A 22,667-nucleotide genomic window follows, 5' to 3' on the forward strand; every position below is an offset into this window, starting at 1 on the left:
ACCAGAGAGAAGAAATTAAATATGTTTAATAACAGTTTACTGGTGCCTTCACAGCAGGGTGTTACAGACCTCCACACCCAGATGTGATTAAGTTAAAGGACACATAAAAGGGCTTTGTGCCACACAGAGACCCACTGTGAATGAGCTGGCATGGAAAACAGGGCTGCCAAGGGTTTGCTGTTCTCCAAAGGAAAAGCAGTTGGGGTAAAATAGTGCCATCAGCCATTTTACCCACACAGATCCACCGAGCAGCAGGTTCATTTCTTGGGAAGTGCTTTCCAGGAGCAGAGATTATTCTCTATCTATCAGCTTTCTTAAGGGCTTTTATTAAGGGACAAGGGAGGAGGAGAAGCGCATTACATCCTCAGCTTGAATAAAACCAGGTTGTTATTGAAGCTTTCCATGGCCCCAGATCAGATAAACACTGGCTTGTCCTGGAATCAGGAGCTCAGCAAAGGGTCTCCAACGGAAGCTTTTGGAGGTTTGATCGGCGTTGCTGTGACAAAGCAAATCCTAAATGCTCCCTTGCAACAGTGCCTGGCACCTTTACAAATGCTGCTAAAGCACACAGGGGAACTGAAGCTTTATCCTGAGGCTGTTTGAGCTTCCAAGGCTTGGGATCAGTTGAGTATTGAAGAAAAACGTCGTTCAGGCATCGCTGCTCTGATCAAGGGCTCCCTCCTGCCTGCCTGCCCTGGGTGACCACGGTGCTTCCACTGAGCACCTTCCTTCTCTCCTTTTCACCTCCACTTCTCCTGCAGTCAAGGAACACTTATTTTAATGGCCCATGAGAACAAACACAGAAAAATCCAGAAGCACAGCCCCTCCTGACCTATTCCACAGGGCCACATCAAGCTCGAGTAATGACGCACAATATTCCCGCTGCCCGAGGGGAGCATTTTGAAAAGAGGGCACATTGCTGAGCTCACTTTGTAAGGCAGATAACCCTGGGGAAGGCTCCAGCCACTTCAGAAGGGCTCTGGTTAAAATACACATATAAAGATAGCAGAACTCCAGCTGGAGATGGATGATGGGTTCTGAATATATTTAAACCCCAGGGGCCAACTTAGAGAATTAAAAGAAAGATGCAGAAAAAAAACTCCTTCTATTTTTCAGCATGCCAAAGGTTGTCTCACAGTTCAGCCCCCACAGCTCCCAAGCAATTTCTCAGCACAATTTCCATCAGCTCCAGCAGGTCTAAATTTCAAGTTAGAATTCTAAAAACTCTCTCAGCTCTGGAGAGGCAAAGCTAATCTAGGAAATGTGATCCCAGCTCTGCAGCGCCGTTGGAACATCTCTGTGATCTGTTCACAGGCTCGGAGCTCTCGCTGCTGCCTCGACGCTGCTTTGCAGTGCCAGGAATCGTGAGCTGGTTCCCTTTCCCTGTCCTACTTTCCAGAACCGAAGGCAGGGATGAAAATAGAAAGAATCGATTTCCTGCAAGGCTGGAAAGCTTCGAGCGGCACCAGGAGCGACACGGGGGCTGTCGGAGAGCAAATGCTGGGGCTGGCAGAGTGCCCTGATGGCTGTGCTGGAGAGCTCTGGGCACCAGGGCTGACAAAACAAAGGAGAAGTTTGGCACCATGCACCACTTCCATTGGGAATGTCCAGGATGCCACGGCCAGGGCGAATCAAGGCTGAGAAGCCAGACAATGTAAATTTGACTTGTGCAGACTGAGCAGGATCTAGAAGTCAACATCTGGCATTTCTGGGCACATACTCTGGAATTTTGGCTGTTATTTATAACTGAGATCAGACTCCTCATCCTCACCCATCTGTTTCAGCCCTCAGAATAAGCTGAGCTCCAGTGGGTCACATGGAAGATCCCAGCAGAGCAGCATTCTGTCTCTCCCAGGACCAAAGCAGCTGGTCAGGAGAGAAGACAAAACAGAGGACAAGCATATGGAGCTTCCCCAAGGATCCTGCCATTTTTCCAGATTGTCCATCACAGCTCAAGGAACTGGAATCACTGCCTGGACTAAGAGAGCAGGATTTCCCTCATTTCACATTGTTGTTATTGGCAAGCACCACCCACGTCCTACAGTTTTCTTACCCATCAGGTAATATTTTCTTACAATGCATTTCCAGGGTTGGAAACCTTTCTGGATCCCCTACAAACACAGCATGGCTGGGGAAAAGGCTGCAGGATGAAGTCCATCCACTAATTCCTAGAATTAAAAGGGTTCTTCACCCTTGACAGGAAACAGTAAAGCTCAAGGGTAACTGAAAAGGGAACTCATGCTCAGGAACTGCCCAGTTCTTGGCTGTTAACTCACACACTATTTAGGCTCTATGGGATCTGCCAAGAGGATCACAAAAAACCCCAGTTATCCCTGGTGTGGCATTCCTCCAGGAGGGACTCAGGGGACAAGCACCAGTGTTTGACCATTATCCACCAAGTGAGACTCATAACTCGCCCTCCCTGGGTAGTGGAGGAGTAGGGGTTTGACAGAGGCAGAGTTGCTTTTCTTCTCCCTAAAAGGTGGGTTTCTGCTTTGCAGAGGACCAGGAGGGAAATCCTCCACCACAGTGCTGAATCACCAGCCAGCCCCTGCTACCTAGTTGATTATTTCAGAACTATTGCACCTGCTATCCCTTCATTACTTTATTACTTCTGGTTGAATGGGGAAAACAACATCATAAACCTGGGTATAAATCACTCCATCAGAATAACAGCTGTGAAAATAGGACAGAGAGAATTCATCTGGCCCATCCCTCTGCTCTGCAGTAAGAATCACTTCAACGATCATTTTAAAGGAGGTTATAAAAACAAGCAACAATCTTTTAGTCTTTCTAGGGAGCAGAATCAGCTTTTTCTCACCACCCAACTGCTGCCCTTTCAGCTCAGTCCCACCTGCTCCGTTCCAGTATCATGAGCAGCTTCTGCCCTTTCTAGCAGAAGACAACTTTACATGTCTGAAAATAGCTACCACATCTTCCCCTAACCTTTCACAGGCTTTTTGTCTTTATAGGGCAGTATTTCTACCCAGCACTCAGCTGCCTTTTTGTCCTCCAGACTCCTCCTTTGCTCTGCCTCTGCCTTCAAAGGTGCTGCCACAGGCTGGTGCTGAAGCTTTTCCAGTATCAGGGAGAATGTCAGGATTTCTTCACTCCAAAAAGCCTTTTGTTAACATAGTTCATTTTTTTGCAACTGCCTGACACTGTCCTGGCATGGGCAGCTTTTGATTCTCCAATGCCTGGATCCTTTTTCTAAGGAACAGCTACCCAGCCCCTGTCCTCTGGATGCAGTTCATGAGTTTTCAGCTCAAACACTTCTCTCCAGTAAAATCCTTTAAAGTTGACTCTGTATGTTCTACTTATCTCCAAAGTTTCTAACCTATTGTGGAATGAAATGAGCTTTAAGGTCCCTTCCACCCCAAACCAAGGCACAAGGACTCTGAAATCTTATAAAAACATTTTATCTCAAGTTCTGAAGAGAGTCTGAAGGCATTAACTGCACAAATCACCTACATAAAGTCTATCTTATGCTCCTCTTTCTATTTCTAGTGCTGGTTCTAAAATAATCCCATAGAAAAAAAATAATCTAAGTTCTCACATTTTTTATACCAGTTTAACATCCATTTAGAAGTTGGAGACCTCAAACAGCAGCACAAGTGTGTTTTTCTAACAACCTTTTTTGCAACACATTTCCTTAAAATATCTATTTTAGCATTTCTGTTTCATTGCAAGTAATTAGCCACACAATATGCAAGTCTAGAGAAAACCAATTCCACACTGAAAAAGGTCAGGAATTTGAGGCTGTATTCTTCAGAACATGGGAAGACATTTGAATTCTCTTACAAATAAATGTTTTGATTTGTACTATAAATGTAACACTCGAGCTCAACTTGAACTGCAGAGCAAAGAGATTCACAGCTCCACAGAGATCACTCTTCAGGGGAAAACAACTCTGCCAGCTGGCAGAATGGGAAGGGGGAAGAGAGAGAAAAGAGACACTGAAATAAATTCTTGCCCCAGATAAAAAGGCAGAATTAGAACCCAGCCTTTGTGCAGAGCAGCCTTCAAGGCACTGCTCAATGTTTGGGCCAGGTTGGACTGGGCTCTGAGCAACCTGGGCTGCTGGAAGGTGTCCCTGCCCAGGACAGGGGGTGGGATAAGATGAGCTTTAAGGTCCCTTCCAACCCAAACCATGGTCCTGGTAATTTACAGCCTCCATGTTTATCAGTAACACTGAAATCACCTGCTGAGCAAGCAGGAAGGTGGTTTTAAATTCTCCCTGGTCGTTTCCTCCCTTCTTGATCAGTCACAAGGAGAGTGAGAGTTGAAAGGGCCATCCCAGAGAGGAGGTCACACTGTCCTACCCAGTCTGGGGTAGTTCTGTGCAGAGCTTACACCCTGCTCCCAGTTCATCCACTGGGCAGGAAATCTCTTACATTAAATAGAGAGGAATGGACTCAGAGGACTATTCAAGTGAACTCCAGGGACAGGAATTGCCTTAACGACCTCCAAGAGAAGTTCAGAAACGCTGAAGCAAAAATAATGCTTACAGGGGAACCAGAAAGAAGATTATTTTTCATTGACATAACTCCTGAACACTCAGTGAAACTCAAAATGATTAAATTATCCTGGCAATAATACAGACAAAACCCCACACTTTGGTAACCTGAAAATGCATGAAACACAGGCTTTACATTATACAGTTAAAAAATAATTTTAAAAGTTATTACAGGTCCTAGGAAGGCAAAAGAATGCAAGTATTTTAATTAGGTTTGTTATTTTTGTAGGGTGGCGGGGGTTTTTTATCCAGTCTAGTAAAAAAGTCTATGTCTGAAAGACAGCAAAAAGAAAAATCAGAAATAATTTGAAGTAACAGCATTAAAGAATTGCCTCTAAGGCCAGTGCAATGATTTAGTGCTTAGTTTAATGTCCCTGATGCACTTAGGGACCAAAGAATTAAATTTCAAGTCCGTCAGTCTCCAGATTTGCAGGGGAGAGGTATAATGTCAAATGAATTAAAGAAGATGGATGAGTTGATGGATTCAAAGGGAGCAATCACAGTCTTTAGGACACAGACAGCTCTGGCAGTTGCAGAATGAGGATTGACAGCCTAAAATGGCAGGAAGAAGAAAGCCAACCCCCAAATATCAAAGCTCTGGAAATAAAGGTACACAGAAACAAGTGCTGACTCGGAGCCCCAGCGGGGAGGATGAATGAGCAACAACAACTTAAAGTGATTTTAGAAGTCAAACTTCCATTTCCTATCAGCAGCACTAAGTGATTTCCACTTTGCTAAATATGCACATCCTGCATTTAAGCAGAATTTCTTCCAGATACCCAAGCCAGCCCTGCAATAAAACTCCAGCTGATCAGGAGACAGAGGAGGAAAGGCTGGTGGGAGTCTGGGCTGGATCCGCTCCGGCAGCCGAGGAGAACACAGTGTTTTCTCAGCATGCATCAGTCAACCAGCAAACCCAGAGGACTCAGTGCTCAGGGGCAGTTTGAGCCTCTCAGACATCTTTGAGACAGACAGAGCAACACTTTTAATCCTCTTACCTGCGGGAACTTGCGTTTGATGGATATCAGGGCTCCCTCGGGCAGCTTGGCCAGCTCGGAGTCCCTGACCGCGTGCACCGTGGTGGCTCTGGGCTGGTGGGTCAGTGCCTCCACCTGCAGGGGCACAGCCAAAGCATTAACAACCACATGAACAACTCCCAGCAGGCTGCAGAACCCAAATGTCAGCATGAACCATCTCCAAGAACTGTTGGCTCCGCTCGCACACGGCCGGAGTAGAGCCCTGTTTGCCCCACGGGGGTCTCAGGGAGGCACCACGACCTGCCACAGGCAAACTCACCCCAAATCTCTCAGGCCAAACCCCTCTGCCACGGGACAGTTGCAGCTCTTCACAGGAGCAGAACCCCCAGCCCCAGACAGACTTTATTACAAGGGAAGTTTGGTTTGAGCTCTGGCAGCTCTCACACAGAGGAACGAAGGAGCTGCTTTAACCCGAGCCAGAAGAGCCCCCAGAGGCCCAGAGTGACCTCAGCACCTCTGAGAGCTCCTCAGCCCTCAGCGTGGGTGGTGACAAAGCCATCCAGAGCCAGGAACACCCCACTTCTCTACTGCTCACTCTTGTCTCAGCACCACCCTGAAACACTTCCATTTTCCCCCTGGAAGCTGAATTCCAACTACCTTGAAACAATCAGGACTTCCTAAAAATTAAAGAAAGGGATGAGACCAGACTGGACAGGGCTTGGAGCAACCTGGGCCAGTGGAAGGTGTCCTTGCCACAGGTTGGAATGAGATGAGCTTTAAGGTCCCTTCCAACCCAAACTAGTCTGGGATTCTAGGGGCAAACCAGCACATTTTGGCCAGAAGTGAGAGTTTCTTTTCCATTAGTTTTTATTTTTTTACACATACATGTGCACCTGTGATGTGTAAACAGGGATCTCAGAATGGTTCAGGCTGGAAGGAACCATTGGAGACCATCAAGTCCCACCTCTCTGCTCAAACAGGGTCTCCTGGAACAGTCACAGACTGTGTCCAGACAGGTTTTGTGTATCTCCAGGGAAGGAAAACCTGTGCCAGAGTGCCAGTGCTACCTGCCCAGTGCCCAATTATTTCACTTAGAAACATTTATTTTATAGAGAGCAGAAGTTTGAATAAGATGGTGACACAATGAGAATGAATAACGAGATATTCTCCTTTATGGGGAGAACTTGGGTTCAAAAAGCAAAATGCAGCTGCTCCCCAAATCCCCACCTGCCCCATCCCAGAGCCCCAAACCTGCCTCTGCCTCTTGTGTTGGTTGGAAATGCAGAAATCCAATTCCCTGGGGAAATATCTTTCCATGGCTAATGAGTTTTCCTGCCAGGAGGGATGGAGTCACTGGGAGCTCAGGCCTGAGCCACAACATTTAATTGCTTAGGAACAGCCTGGTGCTCAGTTTTGGGAGTTCTGGCAGCAGGCAATGTTTATTGGGCTTAAAATCCATAGATCAGCCATTTCAAAAAATAAATGGTTGTCACTGTAGTAGCTGTAATTACTAAGGTTAAAACACAAACAGAAAAATCCCTCCCTAACTACAATTCACAGGCTCTTCGAATCCAAGTCAACATGACTTTGCATTTTTAATTTTCCAGTAGAAAAAGAAACAAATAATTTATCAGCTTAAAGCTGTTTGGGTTGTTTAGGGGTTGGGGGATTGGTGGTTTTATTTCTTTGATTGATTTTGGGGGCTTTTTTTTTTTTTTTTTAGAATTTCTTCCAAAGCTTATGTTGGCAGCAAATTCCAACACAAGCAATTAATTCCTTACAGAACTAAGGGCTCAGACACACAAAATGAACACTGTGTGTAATAATATAACAATAAAATAATATAATAATGTAATATAATATAATATAATAAGACCCTGTGCAAGGGCTGAGCTGGGCAGGTGCCCAGGTTCTCACTGCTGTTCCCAGTATAAAACCAATTTCAAACACACAACTCTGTGACCCCACTTCCACCCCAAGTGGAAGTGCCTTTTTGGAAGGCTCCATGTGCTCAAAATGGACAATCCAGCCAACCAGAACATCTAGAGCTCAAAAACTTGCCATTAGTCCAGAAGGCTGAGATGAACCTGCCAATATTAACTTGAATTTCACCAGCACCAACTGCTCTGCACGGAAAACTGCACATTTAAAGCACCTCCTTTTTGCAAGCCCCAGCCTTTGTTTTTTGCTCAGGTGCCAGGGATGTTTTGTTATGTCATCACATTTTAAACTAATTATATAGAAGAGGAGAAAAAAAATATCATCTTTGTACATACATTTATGGAGAAACAAACCCCCTTCAGGTTCCCCAAAGGGTTGTATAAGATCTTCTGCTTCATCTCTCTCCCCTAGCACCAGCTTTTTATCACAGGTTTTTGGCTCTGTAATTTACCTTCCTGCTCCTGAAAGCAGGTTAAGAGTTTCAGCTGTTAAAATAAAACCTTTCCTCCCATCCAGGCACCACCTGACTGAGTTTAATTTGCACCAAGAGGAAAAACACTCAAAGTGTCCGACATCCTTTGCCACAATTTCTGTGATATATGAGTGCATAAAATTAACTGTGCTCCAAGGGGCTCCCAGGCCTTTCAGAAAAGATGAAATTTGTAAATTTGGAGAGGAGGGAATTAAAGTTTAACCTTAAACACAGCCTCAGGGAAAGGTTTTTTATCCTCCAAACTGTAACTTTGTCTTTTCGACAGAGCAGAGGCCACACAAAGACCTTTTCCAAACCTCCTTCCCATGGAGTCACTCAAACCTCCAGAGCAAGTGGCATTTGCAGCAGCACCAGTGCTCTGGACCCCTGCAATTCCTGGGAATTTGCTGAATGCAATTCCCAAGTAATTACAGAGAGTGGATCTTGTGCTATTCTTATATAGAGGTACTATGTATGTCTTTGATATTTTTATTTAAATACACCCCAATATTCCAGTATGAAAACTATCTGGGTCCCAGGCACTGTACACTAAGAAATTCAAACTGTGCTTGCCTCTTTATTGTTATCACCTCAGTTCCCAATCTCTGAATTTATTAATTATCCCAATTATCTATTTAATAATTATGCCAGAGAGGTTGTGGCTCCCTGGAAGTGTCCAAGGCCAGGCTGGACAGGGCTTGGAGCAACCTGGGCCAGTGGAAGGTGTCCCTGCCCATGGCAGGGGGGTGGAATGAGATGAACTTTAAAGGTCCCTTCCAACCCAAACCATTCCAGGACTCCATGATTAATAAAATACTTCCTCTTCACTGGAAATCCAAGGGCTCTCATGAGCCATTTGGACCATCTGTAGGATTATTCTCAACCTTCACTACATTCTCCCCTCTTCACACCCTGTGTTTTAGAGCCTTCTTTGCACTAGTTTTACATTTCCTGCACATGGGGATCTGCCAAATCCAACTGGTCTTTGACTATTCTCACCTTTTTTGGAGATCAAAACCATTTTAACATTGACTCATAGTTCTCCCTCTGAAAACGATACTTTTCTACCTTGTATTTATTCTTAATATCCCATATGAGATGTCAACTATTCAGAGAATTTTATTTTTGCTTAGGGAAAAAAAAAAGAAGTTTCATGCAACATGACTATTTAAAATCCTTTCAGTCTTAAGCCACATTCAAATCCTTGGGCTCCTCTGCCCAGTGAACCTTTTGAGCAAGTTTTCTTGTTTTTCCAGGTTTGTAAATAGCACAATACTCAGAGATCTGGCTTGAACTTCAATAAGAATAAAATCCACTTGTGATCAGAAGATCAATCCCATAAAATTATTTCCTTGGCCATAAAAAGAGCAATTTAACATTCTGCTCACCCACCACAGCTGCAGCAAACACCACAAAACCACCTCCACAACAACATTAATAAACAAATGTCTCAAGAAACAGCATTATTATCTTCCAGATCTTATTTAACCTGACTGGGGAGAGCATTTATTTATATATTTGGTTTCATAATCACTCAAGGCTCTCTTCTGAGCTCCTTCCCAGACTACCATTAGCATCACTCATCCCTGCCAGCCTGAACACAGCCACAACATTTGCTCCAGTGCAAAGAGCAGCCAGGGACTCTCTTCCACTTCTTCTCAAACTCCAGCCAACAGGATCATTTTGGCTCCAGGCAGTTGTACCTCTCTGCTCTTCTCATTTAACATCCATTCCCCCTCCTTAGTTACAAGCCTCAAACACGTTCCACCTCACTGCCCATTTCTGGGCTTCTGTTCCCTTGGTCCTGCTCTCTCCCTCACACAATCCTCCAGTTCTGGAGCTCACTGAGTGCTGAGCCCACCACCCCTCCTGCTGCTCTCCCTCTGCCACCTTGTTAGCTGGTGCTGTTTGGTTTTCTCTCAGGTCATAAAACTCAGCAAATCCACATTTCAGTGCTGTTTCCCCCTGGAAATCCCTCTCCCTGAAATCCTGCTGTGCTTTATTTCAGCAGCCCTACAAAAATGCTCCACGTTCCACTCACTGCTCCAGCATCTCCAAGGTTGACCCTTTGGCTCCACATTCCCAGAAGCAGCAGGACCCCTCTCTGCCTCCATCCCACCCTCAGGAATCTGTCATCCATCACTGCCCTTCCTTCCAGTCCCTCCAATTCGAGGGAACTGCACAGGAGGCAATGTCTCAAATGCTGGAATCACTGGAGTCAGGGAGCACAGAACAATTCTGAGTGTTAAATATTTGTGCTTCTCATAACTGATCATGATATGGCCATCACTGATGGGTCCTCCTGTTGATCCTAACACTTATAAAACAAACAAAACCACCCCAATTTCCCCAGAAAACATCTATAAATAGACCTCTGCTGTTTGCACTGTTTCAATTAATTCTGACAGGTTGGGGTTTTGAGCAACCTGGTCTAGGGGAAGGTGTCCCTGCCCATGGCAAGGGGGTGGAACTGGATGATATTTAAGGTCCCTTCCAACCCAAACCAGTCTGTGATTCCATGATTCTCACACCTTCTCTTAGTTCAGTATTAAACAGTGACAAAACCAGGTTTGCTGCCTCCATCCTGTAAAGGCACATGATTCACAATCCTGGCTTACAAGTTCTTTCCAAGGAAAAAGTGTTACTGTAAATCTTCTAAAGGGAGGGGAAAAGCAATTTATATTCTCACGACCTCCTTTGACTTCATTTCCAACACTCACTCCTGACAGTTCTTACAGCTTTCCAAGTTACACTTGGAAAGTACAAACTACCAAGTGGCATATTCTGCGAGTTGGACTAATTACTCAACATTCCTTTCTGAGCTACATTCAACAAACACTTTGCAAATTTGCTTTTGTGGGCACAGCCCCAGTGAGATGGGCACAGCTCTTCTCCTGCTCAGCCTCCAGCACCTCTGAGACCTCATGGAGGACTCAACCAGATCTGCTGGCAAGAAAACATTGCTTCTTGGTGCAAATTCAGCCTCACTTTAACAAACTGTTGGGTGAATTTTTTAACGGGAAAATGTAAATTATTTCCAAATGCTTTTCTGTGCAGATTATTCCTTTGCAAATGAGTTTTCAGTCATGTCCAGTGCACAGGGAGACACGTCCAGACTGAATGAACAGCACAAGTCAACAGGGCCATGTTTGCAGTCACAGGTCTGTTCTCCCTGACCTCAGCCAGGGGCACATTTACACCAGGGGCTCTTCCTGTGCATCCCCATCCATTCTGCAACACACTGCCTTCAGCCTCTCTTCATTATGGCTTCTATTCCAACCAGGGATCTGTCATCCTCTCACACATCATATTTCCTCCTCTCATATCAATTTTTCCTTGCTGCCAGCTCACAAAAAGCAGCAATTTTTCCTCACCAAGGTAACCCTCATTTTGGCCCTTGTGCTGACACCAGTGAAAGCATCACACAAGTGAAAGCACCAGTGACAAGACAACCCTGGAAGCAGGTAGAACCCTAAGGATTATTAAATTATTTAGCTTAAACTCTTCACTTTCCAAACCCTCCCTCGTGACAGCCACAGCCACTGCCTGGTAATTAGCCTGACACTTCAGCACCAGCTCAGCTTCCAGCAGCAGCATCTATAGAGGGGGCATGGGCTGTCCTTGGGGCAGACCCTCCCCAGCACAACTGGGTGTCACTGGGGGTGCACAGACCTCTGAAAAGGGTGCCCACCTCTGAAAAGACAATGGGCTCAGAGGCCCATCTGCCAAAACTGCCTCCTCACACAACATCCACCCTGGAAGGACCAGCACAGTGGGACACACAGGGGTGCACCACTGGAGGGATGAGAAGAAGAAATATGAACACTGACACCTGCTGATGGCTCAGGAGGCTCAAGAGAAGGGGTGGGTGCCATGTCAGCTGCACAGGTAACACACCTGTATCTCAAGGGCCAACACCTGCCCTGGAGGAGCACAAAACAGCCACACATTTTCACAGCAGTGTGTTTGCCAGACAAGGGCAAGAGCTGCTGCTGCAACTGAAGACAGTGATGTAACATCATCAATGTTACAGGAAGGGCAACCAAACACTACATGAAACATTTTTTCCAGCTGCTCCCAGACCCCTTTGCACTCAGAGCAGCACAGGATGCCCCTCTCTTGGCATCTCCTCTGGCCACGAGGAAGGACCTGAAACACTGACCTGTTTGTATCAGAAAAGGACAAAGGAGGAGACACTGCTGGAAGCAATGAATGAGTGGGAAGAACAACCAGACAAGCTGCAAATCGATGCTATTTGTGGGAGCAGTGCCAGCGGATGAACTCAGTACACCATGTACTCTTCAAAGTTGTTCTAACAACCACCTCCTGCAATCCTTCCTGTGCCAAGTTAACCCTGTGACTGAGGACATCCAGCCCTTCTGCTGTGTGCAAAGCAGAATCCAAACCTCCCTCTCATTTTTTTATAGATGTATATATTAAAAAAAACCATGAAAGACTTACAGACACACACTCGCACATGTAAGTCGTACTTTGTGTATCTACATGTGGTTATGTGCAAGTGTTATCTAAAATATAGGTAAAATTAGATAAGGCTGAGCTTGCTACCCTTTGTAACTAAGGCAGATGGAGTCCTGCTACAGGTACTCCCAAAAGGACTGAGCCTGCACTTTGTAGCAGTGCAGTGACAGTCCTGTTGCAGCAGTGAACATCATCAAGGGACAGAGAAGAAAAGATTGAAGCAGGGAAGGGAACTGATAACAGTCTGACCTCCTGGATTTAAGTTTCACTCCTTATTTTTCTATATGGCTGTAGAAAAGAGGGAAGTTTCATGCATGTTTTGCTCCTCTAATCCAGCATTACAGTCAAAACACCACCAAAAAGCCATGTCAAAAGTCACCTGAGGTGCACACACAGAACACCCACCAAAGCCATCACATTTATCCATGTGGTTTGAAGAGGATCTGGAAGTGCAGTGCCATGGACAGGCAGGCACAGCCTGCTCCTCTTAGGGGGAATTACACCTGAATTTCCACAATGCAAGAAGAAATACATCCAAGAAGACATGGCATGATGATCTGCTGGAATACTTTCCAAGAAGAGATCGATCTGATTGCTCATGACTCGGCTGCACACAAGAACAACAAACCTGGATGGAATTTTATCAAGATCCTTCCACACCCTCCACTGCTGACTCTTCTCCCAGAAACCCTTCCTGTTGCCTCCACTGGACTCTGCTCCCACCACTCACAGAATCATTAAGAGGAAAAGACCTCTGAGATCACAGAGTCCCCCTGTGCCCCATCCCCACCTTGTCCCCCAGCCCAGAGCACTGAGTGCCACGTCCAGTCCCTCCTGGGACACCTCCAGGGATGGGGACTCCACCACCTCCCTGGGCAGCCCCTGCCAATGTTAAACAACCCTTTTCATGAAGAAATTCCTCCTGCTGTCCAACCTGACCCTCCCCTGCTGCAACTTGAGGCCGTTCCCTCTCCTCCTGTCCCTTGTTCCCTGGGAGCAGAGCCTGACCCCCCCCAGCTCCCCCCTCCTGTCAGGGGGTTGCAGAGCCAGAAGGTCCCCCCTGAGCCTCCTTTTCTCCAGGCTGAGCCCCCACAGCTCCCTCAGCTGCTCCTGGTGCTCCAGAGCCTTTCCCAGCTCCATTCCCTTCCCTGGACTCACTGCACTCCAGGCATTCTGATGAGGATGACAAGGATCACACTTCCCCCTCTCCATCTCCCTCTGGCTTTTATTTATTAATGCTTGCAAAAAAAAAAAAAAAGAACAGTTACTACCAGGGGAAAAAAAAATTCTCTTTTGCTGTCAACTGCCCTGTGCCTTTACCAAGGTCAAAGGGGAAGCACTATTAACCCTTGCTGTTCCCCAGCCAGCCTAGTTCCATGCAGCATTCCTCAAAATGGGAGGGAGAAAGGAGCAGGAGGCAAGGGAAGTAAAAAACTGTCCCTGTGGGGGATCAGGTGTATCAAGAATTAGTTGCTATCTGGACACCAGCACATATTATCACAAGGGAGTTCAACTGGAAGCAGAAGGGAGGCACAAAATATCTTAAAGGAATGATAGTCTAATGCATGAAATCACCCATCTGAAACCCAACAGGTCACAATTTCTATCACTATCTGTCATCAGAGTTCCTAATACTCTCTACAAAGAAGGTGGCCAAGGAGATAAAGCAATCTGCAGTGTTGTCTGAGGCAGCTACAAAGCCAAATGACTTACCCACACAACATGAGCACCAGATAATTTAATGCCAGATCCTGTCAAAGCTGTGCTGTGGTTTTTCCCAGCCAGAGATGAGAACACTGAACTGTACCACAACAATTTGGAGTTATGAGCAGTCTCCTGCTCTCATCAGCTGTTTAGAACTTGAGGCAAATAAAGATAAAAGAGAAATTGTTGTGGATAAAAGAATAAATTATTGTAAAAAATCTGAAAAATAGATAGAAGTCAGTGACTTCACTCAGTGAAGATGCCTGTAGGAAACCAAGGTCCATTTAGATGGCTCAGCTCAGTGATTTAAATTCAGCCAAAAACACTCTCACAATGGGTTTGGAAATCAGGACACTGAGCTTCTCATCTCAGTCTTACACTAATTCAGCCGTGCAAATGTGAACTCCTTCCTCGGGGCTTCCCCTGCCTCCCTTTGGGGCTGGTAAATACTGGGGGGTTGCTGGTGGTGGTTTGGGTTGGGTTTTGGTTGATCAGGAGTTTCACTGGATGGTTTGGATTTTTTTAGCTTCGTTTTTGTTGGTTGTTTTAACTGCAGTTTCACACCTAAGACACTGCTAGGAGAATAATTTTTAGTAATTTATTACCAAGATAGAAGGTGAAAGATGAAAAGAAACCCTCCCCTTCCCGGGCCATGTCTTCCAGTTCTGTTCCTGAACCTCATCTGCCTCCAATTCCCAGAGCTCTGGGCTGTGCACAGTGAGCCTGAGGTGACACCAACCTGAATTCACCTGAAATAGTTTTGCAATAACTTACAGCTTCAGCAAATGAAGTAGATATGGCTTGACTAAGTTACAAAAATGCAAGTAATTGGCAAAAAAAGATCAAAAAAGGCAAAGCAAAGCAGCCTTAATGTGGAGGGTGCAGTGACATTCAGCTTTGGGGCTGCCTGATAACATTAATACTGATAAAGAACAAAAGCCTGACAAGTGTAATCCTGATACTTTCCTTTGTGTGATTCCTTTGAGGATTACTCAGCAATTAAAGATTTCTAACAGTCTTACATTTCAAAAGGACAATGTTCCAATCCCCTAAGGAAATCATCATAAGCCATTTACAGATTCTTCTTGGGTTTCAACTTTTTAGAGAGAAAAAAGCTGTGGACATTTAGCTGTCTTAATTGGATGAACAGCTTAACATCTGAAAACATTTTAAATATCTGTTATTTCTAGAATGTTAAGCATGATTTCCTCTCCAGCAGGACCAGTGTGAGCTGCACTGGCAGCTGAGGGCTCCTTTTCTGCCATTTATCACTCGTGCTGCCCTGTGCTACAAGAAAGTGTCAGTGAACAAAGGCCTTTCTGCACTGATTTTGCTACTTCATTAACCAAAAGTGGCTGGGTGTAGTTCTACTAATAAAAAGGGACATTCTGGTTATTAAAGAGAAACAGAAAATATCTTGAATTAATCAAAACATCACTGCAACTTCCCCCCTCAGTAGGTATTTTTGAAAGTTGACTGGTTTCTGGTCAGACACTGCAGACAGGGAGGTGGTTACCAGTAAGCCCAGCTCTACACCAGCCAAGAGCCCAGCTTGGAAAATCCTGTGAGTTAACAGCTCTTGCTGAGGCCCCTGAGAACCAACCACAGCCATTCCCCAGAACTCAATCTAGACAAAGTGTTGACTTGCATAAAAAGCTCATTGCACAGAAGGTTCCATCACCTGTAGGTATTTGAAAGGTGAGGTGTACAAATAACTTTAATTCAGCAGGAGATTATTATGGCTCTCTTGGGTTTGCTCCCTTCTCCTCACCCACAACTGTCCTTCCAACAATGCTAAAAGCAAAACAACACCCGCCTCAACAGAGGCTTGGAGTTGTGACCCTGTGTTGTGACAACCTACAAACCACTGAATAACTGCCCAGCAGTGCCAGGGGCAACACTGAATGTCAGAGCCTGGGCCTGTTCACCTGCTATCAACAGGAATTAAAAAAATAAATGAACTAAAAGGAATCCTCCTTCTCAGACAACAAATGAGATCAAGAGAACGAGAGTAAAAAATACAATTTCCAGCAGTTAACTGAGATCAGAAATAGAGCAGCAACATCAAGAAAAGAAAGGAGAGACTAAGAGAAGCACTTTAAACAAGTAACTTAGTGAAGAGAAGCCCTTTCACTTTATCAAGACACAGTGGGCTTCTCTGACCTCCTCTGGGGTCACCTGGGCATGGCAGAAGCGACACTAGAAGAGTGACCCTTCAGCTCCCAGATTGATTTCATAAAATTCACATTTCCACATTTTTCCACAAGTGCCTCTGTAGCAACGACGCCACCAAATTAAAAGATTCCCCCCAAAAGGGGTCTAATCATAGTCTCTAGAAAGCAGGACTTCTGTCAACTGCATTTAACCAGGGAAGGAATTGCTCAACAGATTCATCACTGTCATTTAAAAATTACTTGGAAGTTTTTCAATCAAGTTTTTGCTTGACTGGACCAGACACAGTGACTGGAGTCAACCATGAACAGGGCCATTCCTCCAAAAAGGCTCCCAGGGAGTCAGGATCCTCTTCCCCTGCCATAACTGCTCTCATCCTCATCAGCTCTCCAAGGAACTACACAGGGAATGCAAACTTCAGTTTCTAGTTTTGTTCTTCTCCCCCTGAACCAACAGACCTCAGGAACAGATGCCATTGAGTTAGTACAAGGAACAAAACCAGTCGAGCCCCAGGTTTAGCCCTGGGAGTGCAGGCACAGGCTGGAAAATTACCAGCTTGTCTGAAACCCTCCATCTCTCAGGGCTTTTCTTCCAAAAGAAATGGCAGAGCCTTGTCTCTTGTGCAAATGACACGTGGCATTTTAAACCTTCTGACATAAAGGCAGGAAACAAAAATACAAAACATATAAAATCGACTACAAGACTCTTGTATGTTGTCAGTGCCCACAATTATGGATGACATGGGAAGGTCTTGCAGGGGTTCAGGGAGGAACAAGCCACCAGTTGACCAAAGTGCCAATTACCAACACCAACTGCTGATTTCATTCCCTGCAAGCACCTGGAACCCTCCAATTATGTTAATCTCAGGGGGAAAAAAAAAAACCCAGCCCTGCAGCAGGCTTTTAAAGGTTTATAGCAGATTCTGCAGAAGGGAGTGAACAAATCTTTTTAAAATGAAAAATATCATTTTCCTAATGCCCTCTGCAAAGGATGGCTGCATTAATCCTGGCAGTCTCCACACGTCCTCCCCCATGTTTTCCAAAGGCAGCCAGAGCACTGAGACTCATTCAGCAAATGGCACCATGAGTCAGTGGGGCTGGAGCTGTGGGTAGGAAGGAGATGACGCTGTCCATGGAGGCACAAAAGTCTTCAATATGATTCATGTCACAACATGGATCCAAACAAGTGACTTATGGTTTAGACACAAACCAAAAGGGTATTTCTGTGTCCATGCCGAGGGACTCGCCAGCAAACGTGGCACGTTCCAACAGCAAACACAGCCCAGTCCATCCACCAAATCCACCTCCTCCTTCCTCAGCAGATAAACACTTGGGCCAGCGTGGAATCTTACACCAAACCCAGCAGCAGTCCTTGTACAGGGAGGTAAAGCTCAGACCACACCATGGAATCACAGACTGCTTTGGGTTGAAAGAGACCTTAAAGATCATCTCATCCCACCCCCTGCCATGGGCAGGGACACCTTCCACTAGCACAGGTTGCTGCAACCTGGCCTTGGACACTTCCAGGGATGGGGCAGCCACAGCTTCTCTGGGCAACCCGTGCCAAGGGCTCCCCCCCTCTAAACACCATATGCTCCACTGTCACTCAAAACTACTTTCAGAAAGTAGAACAGCTCTGTTTTTAACCTGGAGTTCTGCAAAACTCCAGGAGCTTGACAGTGAAGCTGCAGATCACTACAGGCGAAGGAAAAGCAGGGGAAGGAGCAGGAGAATGCCTGTATGTGTCAAACCTGACAAACCCCTGTTCCCACACTAAAAGGCCTCATACCAGCATGATTAGTCACAAAAGATCACAGCTTTTGTTCCTGTCACACCATGTCATTTTACCTTTAATGAGATATCCCCCAAAAAAAGAAAAATCAAATAAAATTTGTGAGTGTTCCTAGAATGTTCCAGAATGGACCTGCTCCTCCAAACACGATCCCAAGCCAACCTAACCCCTCAGCCAGAGCAGCACAGAGCTTGGGAAGAGATCCTTAAATACTGTCCACATAGAACTCAACAAATATTGTGCAACCACCAGCCCAACCCACCTCCATCTTCTTCTGGGACCATCACTAGAACTGCCTCATGTTCTCTCTACAGTCCCTTCCCAATGACAGGCAATTTATTTTAAGTTATTACACAGGTGAAAACAAGCTGTGAACACACAGTGAACAAGCACAGAAACTTCACCCTCCTCACAATAAAACTTTTTACTTGTCTCAAGATAAACAAGTCAGATATTAGGTCAGTTCCCAGTCTCTCAGTACCCCAGACCTTTGTCACAAACATTTTCTGATACAGGCACTGTTCTGGGACCCACCTGCCATCAGAGACAAGCAGGTGTCCCCTGCTGATGGTGTTTTCCTGCCACAGAGAGAGTCCTACATCACAGACACAGCCCACGAGCAGGGAAAGAGGGAAGGAGAACCTCTTACACTAGTGGGAAACACTCAACTGCTGGATGCTGCCACTTTCAAAACCATCTCCTTCTGCATTCAGCACAGTCCTGGATCAGCTCTCTGAAGTGAAACAGCCTTGGATTCCTCCTTCCCCTTCGTTTCTACAGAAAAGAATTTCTTCCCATAGAACTAATCCCAATTCTTGTGTTTTCTGGCTTCAGAGCTATGCTAATTCTGGCTATAAACAGATACACATTCAGTATTTAGTTTTCAGCTCTAAAGGCAAAAGAGGGCCTGAACAACAATCTCAGAACTTCAGAAACCTTCTAATTTTAAATATAACAATCAAACAAGCCGCACATATTTGTGATGTCAGACTCCTATTTCTGTTGTTAACTAGGTCTGAGAAACAAAAAAATGAACATAGAGAAATTCAACGTGGATAAATACCACAATTTTGAAATCAACAGTTGCTTTAATAACGATAATAATTACACACTCCCTGAAAAACCTGACTAAGCTTTGAAGTCAGCTCTGCCAACTCTGAGGAGGTTGGATTAGACACTTCCAGGGGGGCTCGGCCAGACTGAATCTTCCTGTGGCACTACATCTATCCAAATCCCCATTTAGAGCACATTCCTGCAATTCTCCCTGACCTGTTCTCACAGGCTGCACACCTTTCACTGGGAAAGAAAATAACCCACAGCACAGAAGAGCCTTGGGCAGGGCCCTGGGGTCTATGGGGCTTGTAGGTTGTATGAGGCCTTTGAAGCCTATGGGGCATAAGGGACCTATGGATGGTGCCTATAGAGCCTTTGAAGTCTATGGGGAATATGTGGCCAACGTGGACTATGGGGCCTCTGGGGTTTATGAGGTCTGTGAGGCCTTTGGGGCCCATGTGGTTTATAGGGCCTAGGGGGCCTATGGGACATATAGGGCATATGTGGCCCATAGGGCCCATGTGGCCTACTGGTTTGGTTATGACATTTTTTTGTTTCCTCTTTCTTTTCAGACCAAGTCCAATATCTCCATTCATTAATTACTACACAAAGTTTCCAGGTAGAAGGGATTTTCCACGTTTCGAACTTGTGCAAGCCCTTAACAAGACGAACAACTGCTCAGAGCACGACTGTGTTTGTTCAGTGTGGACTCAATCCCAATTTCTCAGCTGAGCATTCGGCTGTGCCCCTCCCTCTTACCACTCCAATCAAGTCCCCTCGGCCGTATTCCCCAGTCAGGTGCTTTTTCCCATCTTCCATCCGGATGACGGAGCGAAGGCGCCCGTTCAACACGATGTACGTGCAGTCAGACTTGTCCCCCTGCCTGCAGAAAGGATCAATAACCAGCATTAGTGAAGCAGCTCCGCTCAGCAAATGCATCTGGAGCCTTTGAATAGGTTGATTTTCCCTCCCTGGCTTAGAGGACACAGGAAAGGGTTTAACTGAGACTTAAAACTTAACAAGTAAACAAGAAATGGAACAGGCACCTGTTCAAAGGTGACCTGGAAATATGTTTAATGTTTAAATGTGCAGGCTGTGCACAACTGCTTGAGGACAAGCCAAAGGAGAATGGTTTTAAACTCAAACAGAGTAATTTAGATTGGATATTAGGAATAAATTCTCCCCTGTGAGGGCGGGGAGGCCCTGACACAGGTTGCCCAGAGAAGCTGTGGCTGCCCCATCCCTGGAAGTGTCCAAGGCCAGGTTGGACAGGGCTTGGAGCAACCTGGGCTAGTGGAAGGTGGATCCAGACAATCCTTAAGGTCCCTTCCACCCCAAACCATTCTGTGAGTCCATGATAGGTCTGGATGTGGATGACCAGGATGCACAGGGCCCCCAGGGGAGACAACATTGCTGGGTACACAGGAGCTTGTTCCCACTGCAAGGCCAACGTGGACGTGCAGAGAAAATGTGCAGGTCAAAGAGCAAACTCCCAAGTGGCTCCAGATTTGGGTTCCTTTTGGTGCACACACCTCAGCCTAGCAGGAAGCTTTTGCTATATTTAGTTGGCATGATTAGGAGTTGTGTCTGGAATGCTGATTCTTCTGGTGGTGGAGTTAAAACTAATGAAGGAATTCCGAAAGGTTTTAACAAGATATTGACAGCTATGAATGCTCTGATGCACAGAGTAATCCAAAACTTCCATTAGCTTTGCTGCTGCAGGTATCACAATAACAACTACAGTTACAATTACACAGATCAAGGACTAAATTGGACCGTTATTCTCCCACCACTGCAGCAACCATGTAGCAGCTCAATTGCATCCTGGTATAGATCATTAAAACTAGTTTTCCCAAGGTAACTTTTGCTCCTTAAACACAAATTTCCTGTTTTCAATTTACTACAGAATAAGCCTAACTGAATTACCTTTGAGTTTTGCTGTTTATTTTAGAAAGGCTGAAAAACTCCTTGTGCAGTAGATGTTCATGCTCTTAACAATGCAGAAACCACCACTAGAACATACAACTGTCTGTGTCTTAATCAATTATGTCACTTTAAAAGCTTGCCACAACAACAGAAAGGATGAGGAATAGTATGAAATAATTTAGTAACACCTGGAGACAAGAGACTGAAGCAATGCTGAAGGTACTGCAGAAAGAAAATTATCTTAAAATAGGCAGATAAAACCTGATGGAATGGTTGATAAATATAGTGCAGTGGGTTTCTCATTCTACACATCACCAAGGGAGCACAGCTCATTAACTAGGAAAACTTCAAACACACAATTTAGTCCCCATCTCACCTGTAAACAGCTCGTCCAGCCTCCACCTCCATCCAGTCCAGGGCAAAGTCAATCTGCCTGACAAAGGGGGACATTCTCTTCACAACAGTGTGGGCCACCCCAAGGACCACACTGGGCTGCTCCCTCATGATCCTGGAGGGAAAAGGACAGGGTTATTCCAGTGCTTCCAAAACAGGAACAGGTGCACACAGGTAACAACACCCCAGTGCAGCAGAAATTCCAAAAGTAGTACAAACCCATAGGCACACTCCACTGCTGCCATCACAGCAGTGATTCTTTGACAAAGGATGGGCTGGCCAGCCTGCCAAGCCAGCCCAAACTAAATGTCTCTCAGAGCTGGGAAGATGCTGGCCAGTCCTGCTGGCCGGCCCAATTCCCTTTTCCAAGGGCAGTGGGATGGATGGAACCATGTGAGCTCTCATCTATGAGCCACCCTCCTCACCTCCCCATCACCCAGGTCTCTCATGGCTCAGGGAAATGTTCATACTGTCCCCAAGATGATCCCTCCCTGCCCTTCTCACAGCTCACAGCTTCCCCCCAATATCAGATCAGAATCTCTTTATATGTCAAGTCTGATGCTCTTAAAAATAAAAGACCTGCTCTGAATTTCAAATGTTCCCTTTTCCCTGTTGCAAAGACCACAAAGACCTGAAACACCTTCTAATAAAGCTCCTGATCTTCACACTGAATCTTTTGAGTCACGCTTAAAAGTCTCTAGTAATAAAGATATCATGTAATTCAATACTTTCCTCAAACTGAAAAACTTTGAGAAGGTTCTGCCAGGATAAGTGCAAACTTCACAGTGACTGTGAGGCCCAGGGGAAATCACTCTCACAGACACCTGGGAACTGCTCAGCAATGTCTTATTTCTCGTTCTTTTCAGACTAAAGATCACTGCATCCTGTCACTGTGTGAGAGAGCACTGCAATTCTTCCTGAATCATTCCACAGGACCACACACAGGTCAGGGTGTTCTATGTGTTTAGGGCAACTTATCTTTCCTGTTCCTGCACAGCATCAAGAGCAGCTGATGACAGATCACTAAAAAACAGCTATTCCACAAGAGATAGGATGATTCACAGAGAAGGAGGTGTGTGTCTGCACCAATTGCACACAGGGAGATGAGGGAGCTCTGAGAAACCCCTCATGGACAGAAACAAAGAGGAAAAAATGATAAATCACAGAACAGCCTGGCTTGGAAGGGCCAAGGGCCAAAGATCATCTCACTCCACCCCCTGCCATGGGCAGGGACACCTTCCAC

At 45.6% G+C, this 22,667-nt stretch overlaps 1 protein-coding gene across 1 annotated transcript in view; it reads right to left on the reverse strand.

Annotated features, from left to right (window-relative positions):
* Positions 1-22,667, reverse strand: part of PNPLA7 (patatin like phospholipase domain containing 7) — a 132,867-nt gene that overhangs the window by 75,419 nt on the left and 34,781 nt on the right. The window contains exons 17-19 of the mRNA XM_029960607.1: positions 21,408-21,539; positions 19,865-19,988; positions 5,515-5,628 (exon numbers count right to left, since the gene is read on the reverse strand). Coding sequence (XP_029816467.1) covers positions 5,515-5,628; positions 19,865-19,988; positions 21,408-21,539 — 370 coding nt within the window. The remainder of the gene's footprint in view (positions 1-5,514; positions 5,629-19,864; positions 19,989-21,407; positions 21,540-22,667) is intronic.

This window comes from Manacus vitellinus, unplaced genomic scaffold, assembly GCF_001715985.3.
Source record: "Manacus vitellinus isolate BGI_N305 unplaced genomic scaffold, ASM171598v3 scaffold_27_pilon, whole genome shotgun sequence".
Lineage (NCBI taxonomy): Eukaryota > Metazoa > Chordata > Aves > Passeriformes > Pipridae > Manacus > Manacus vitellinus.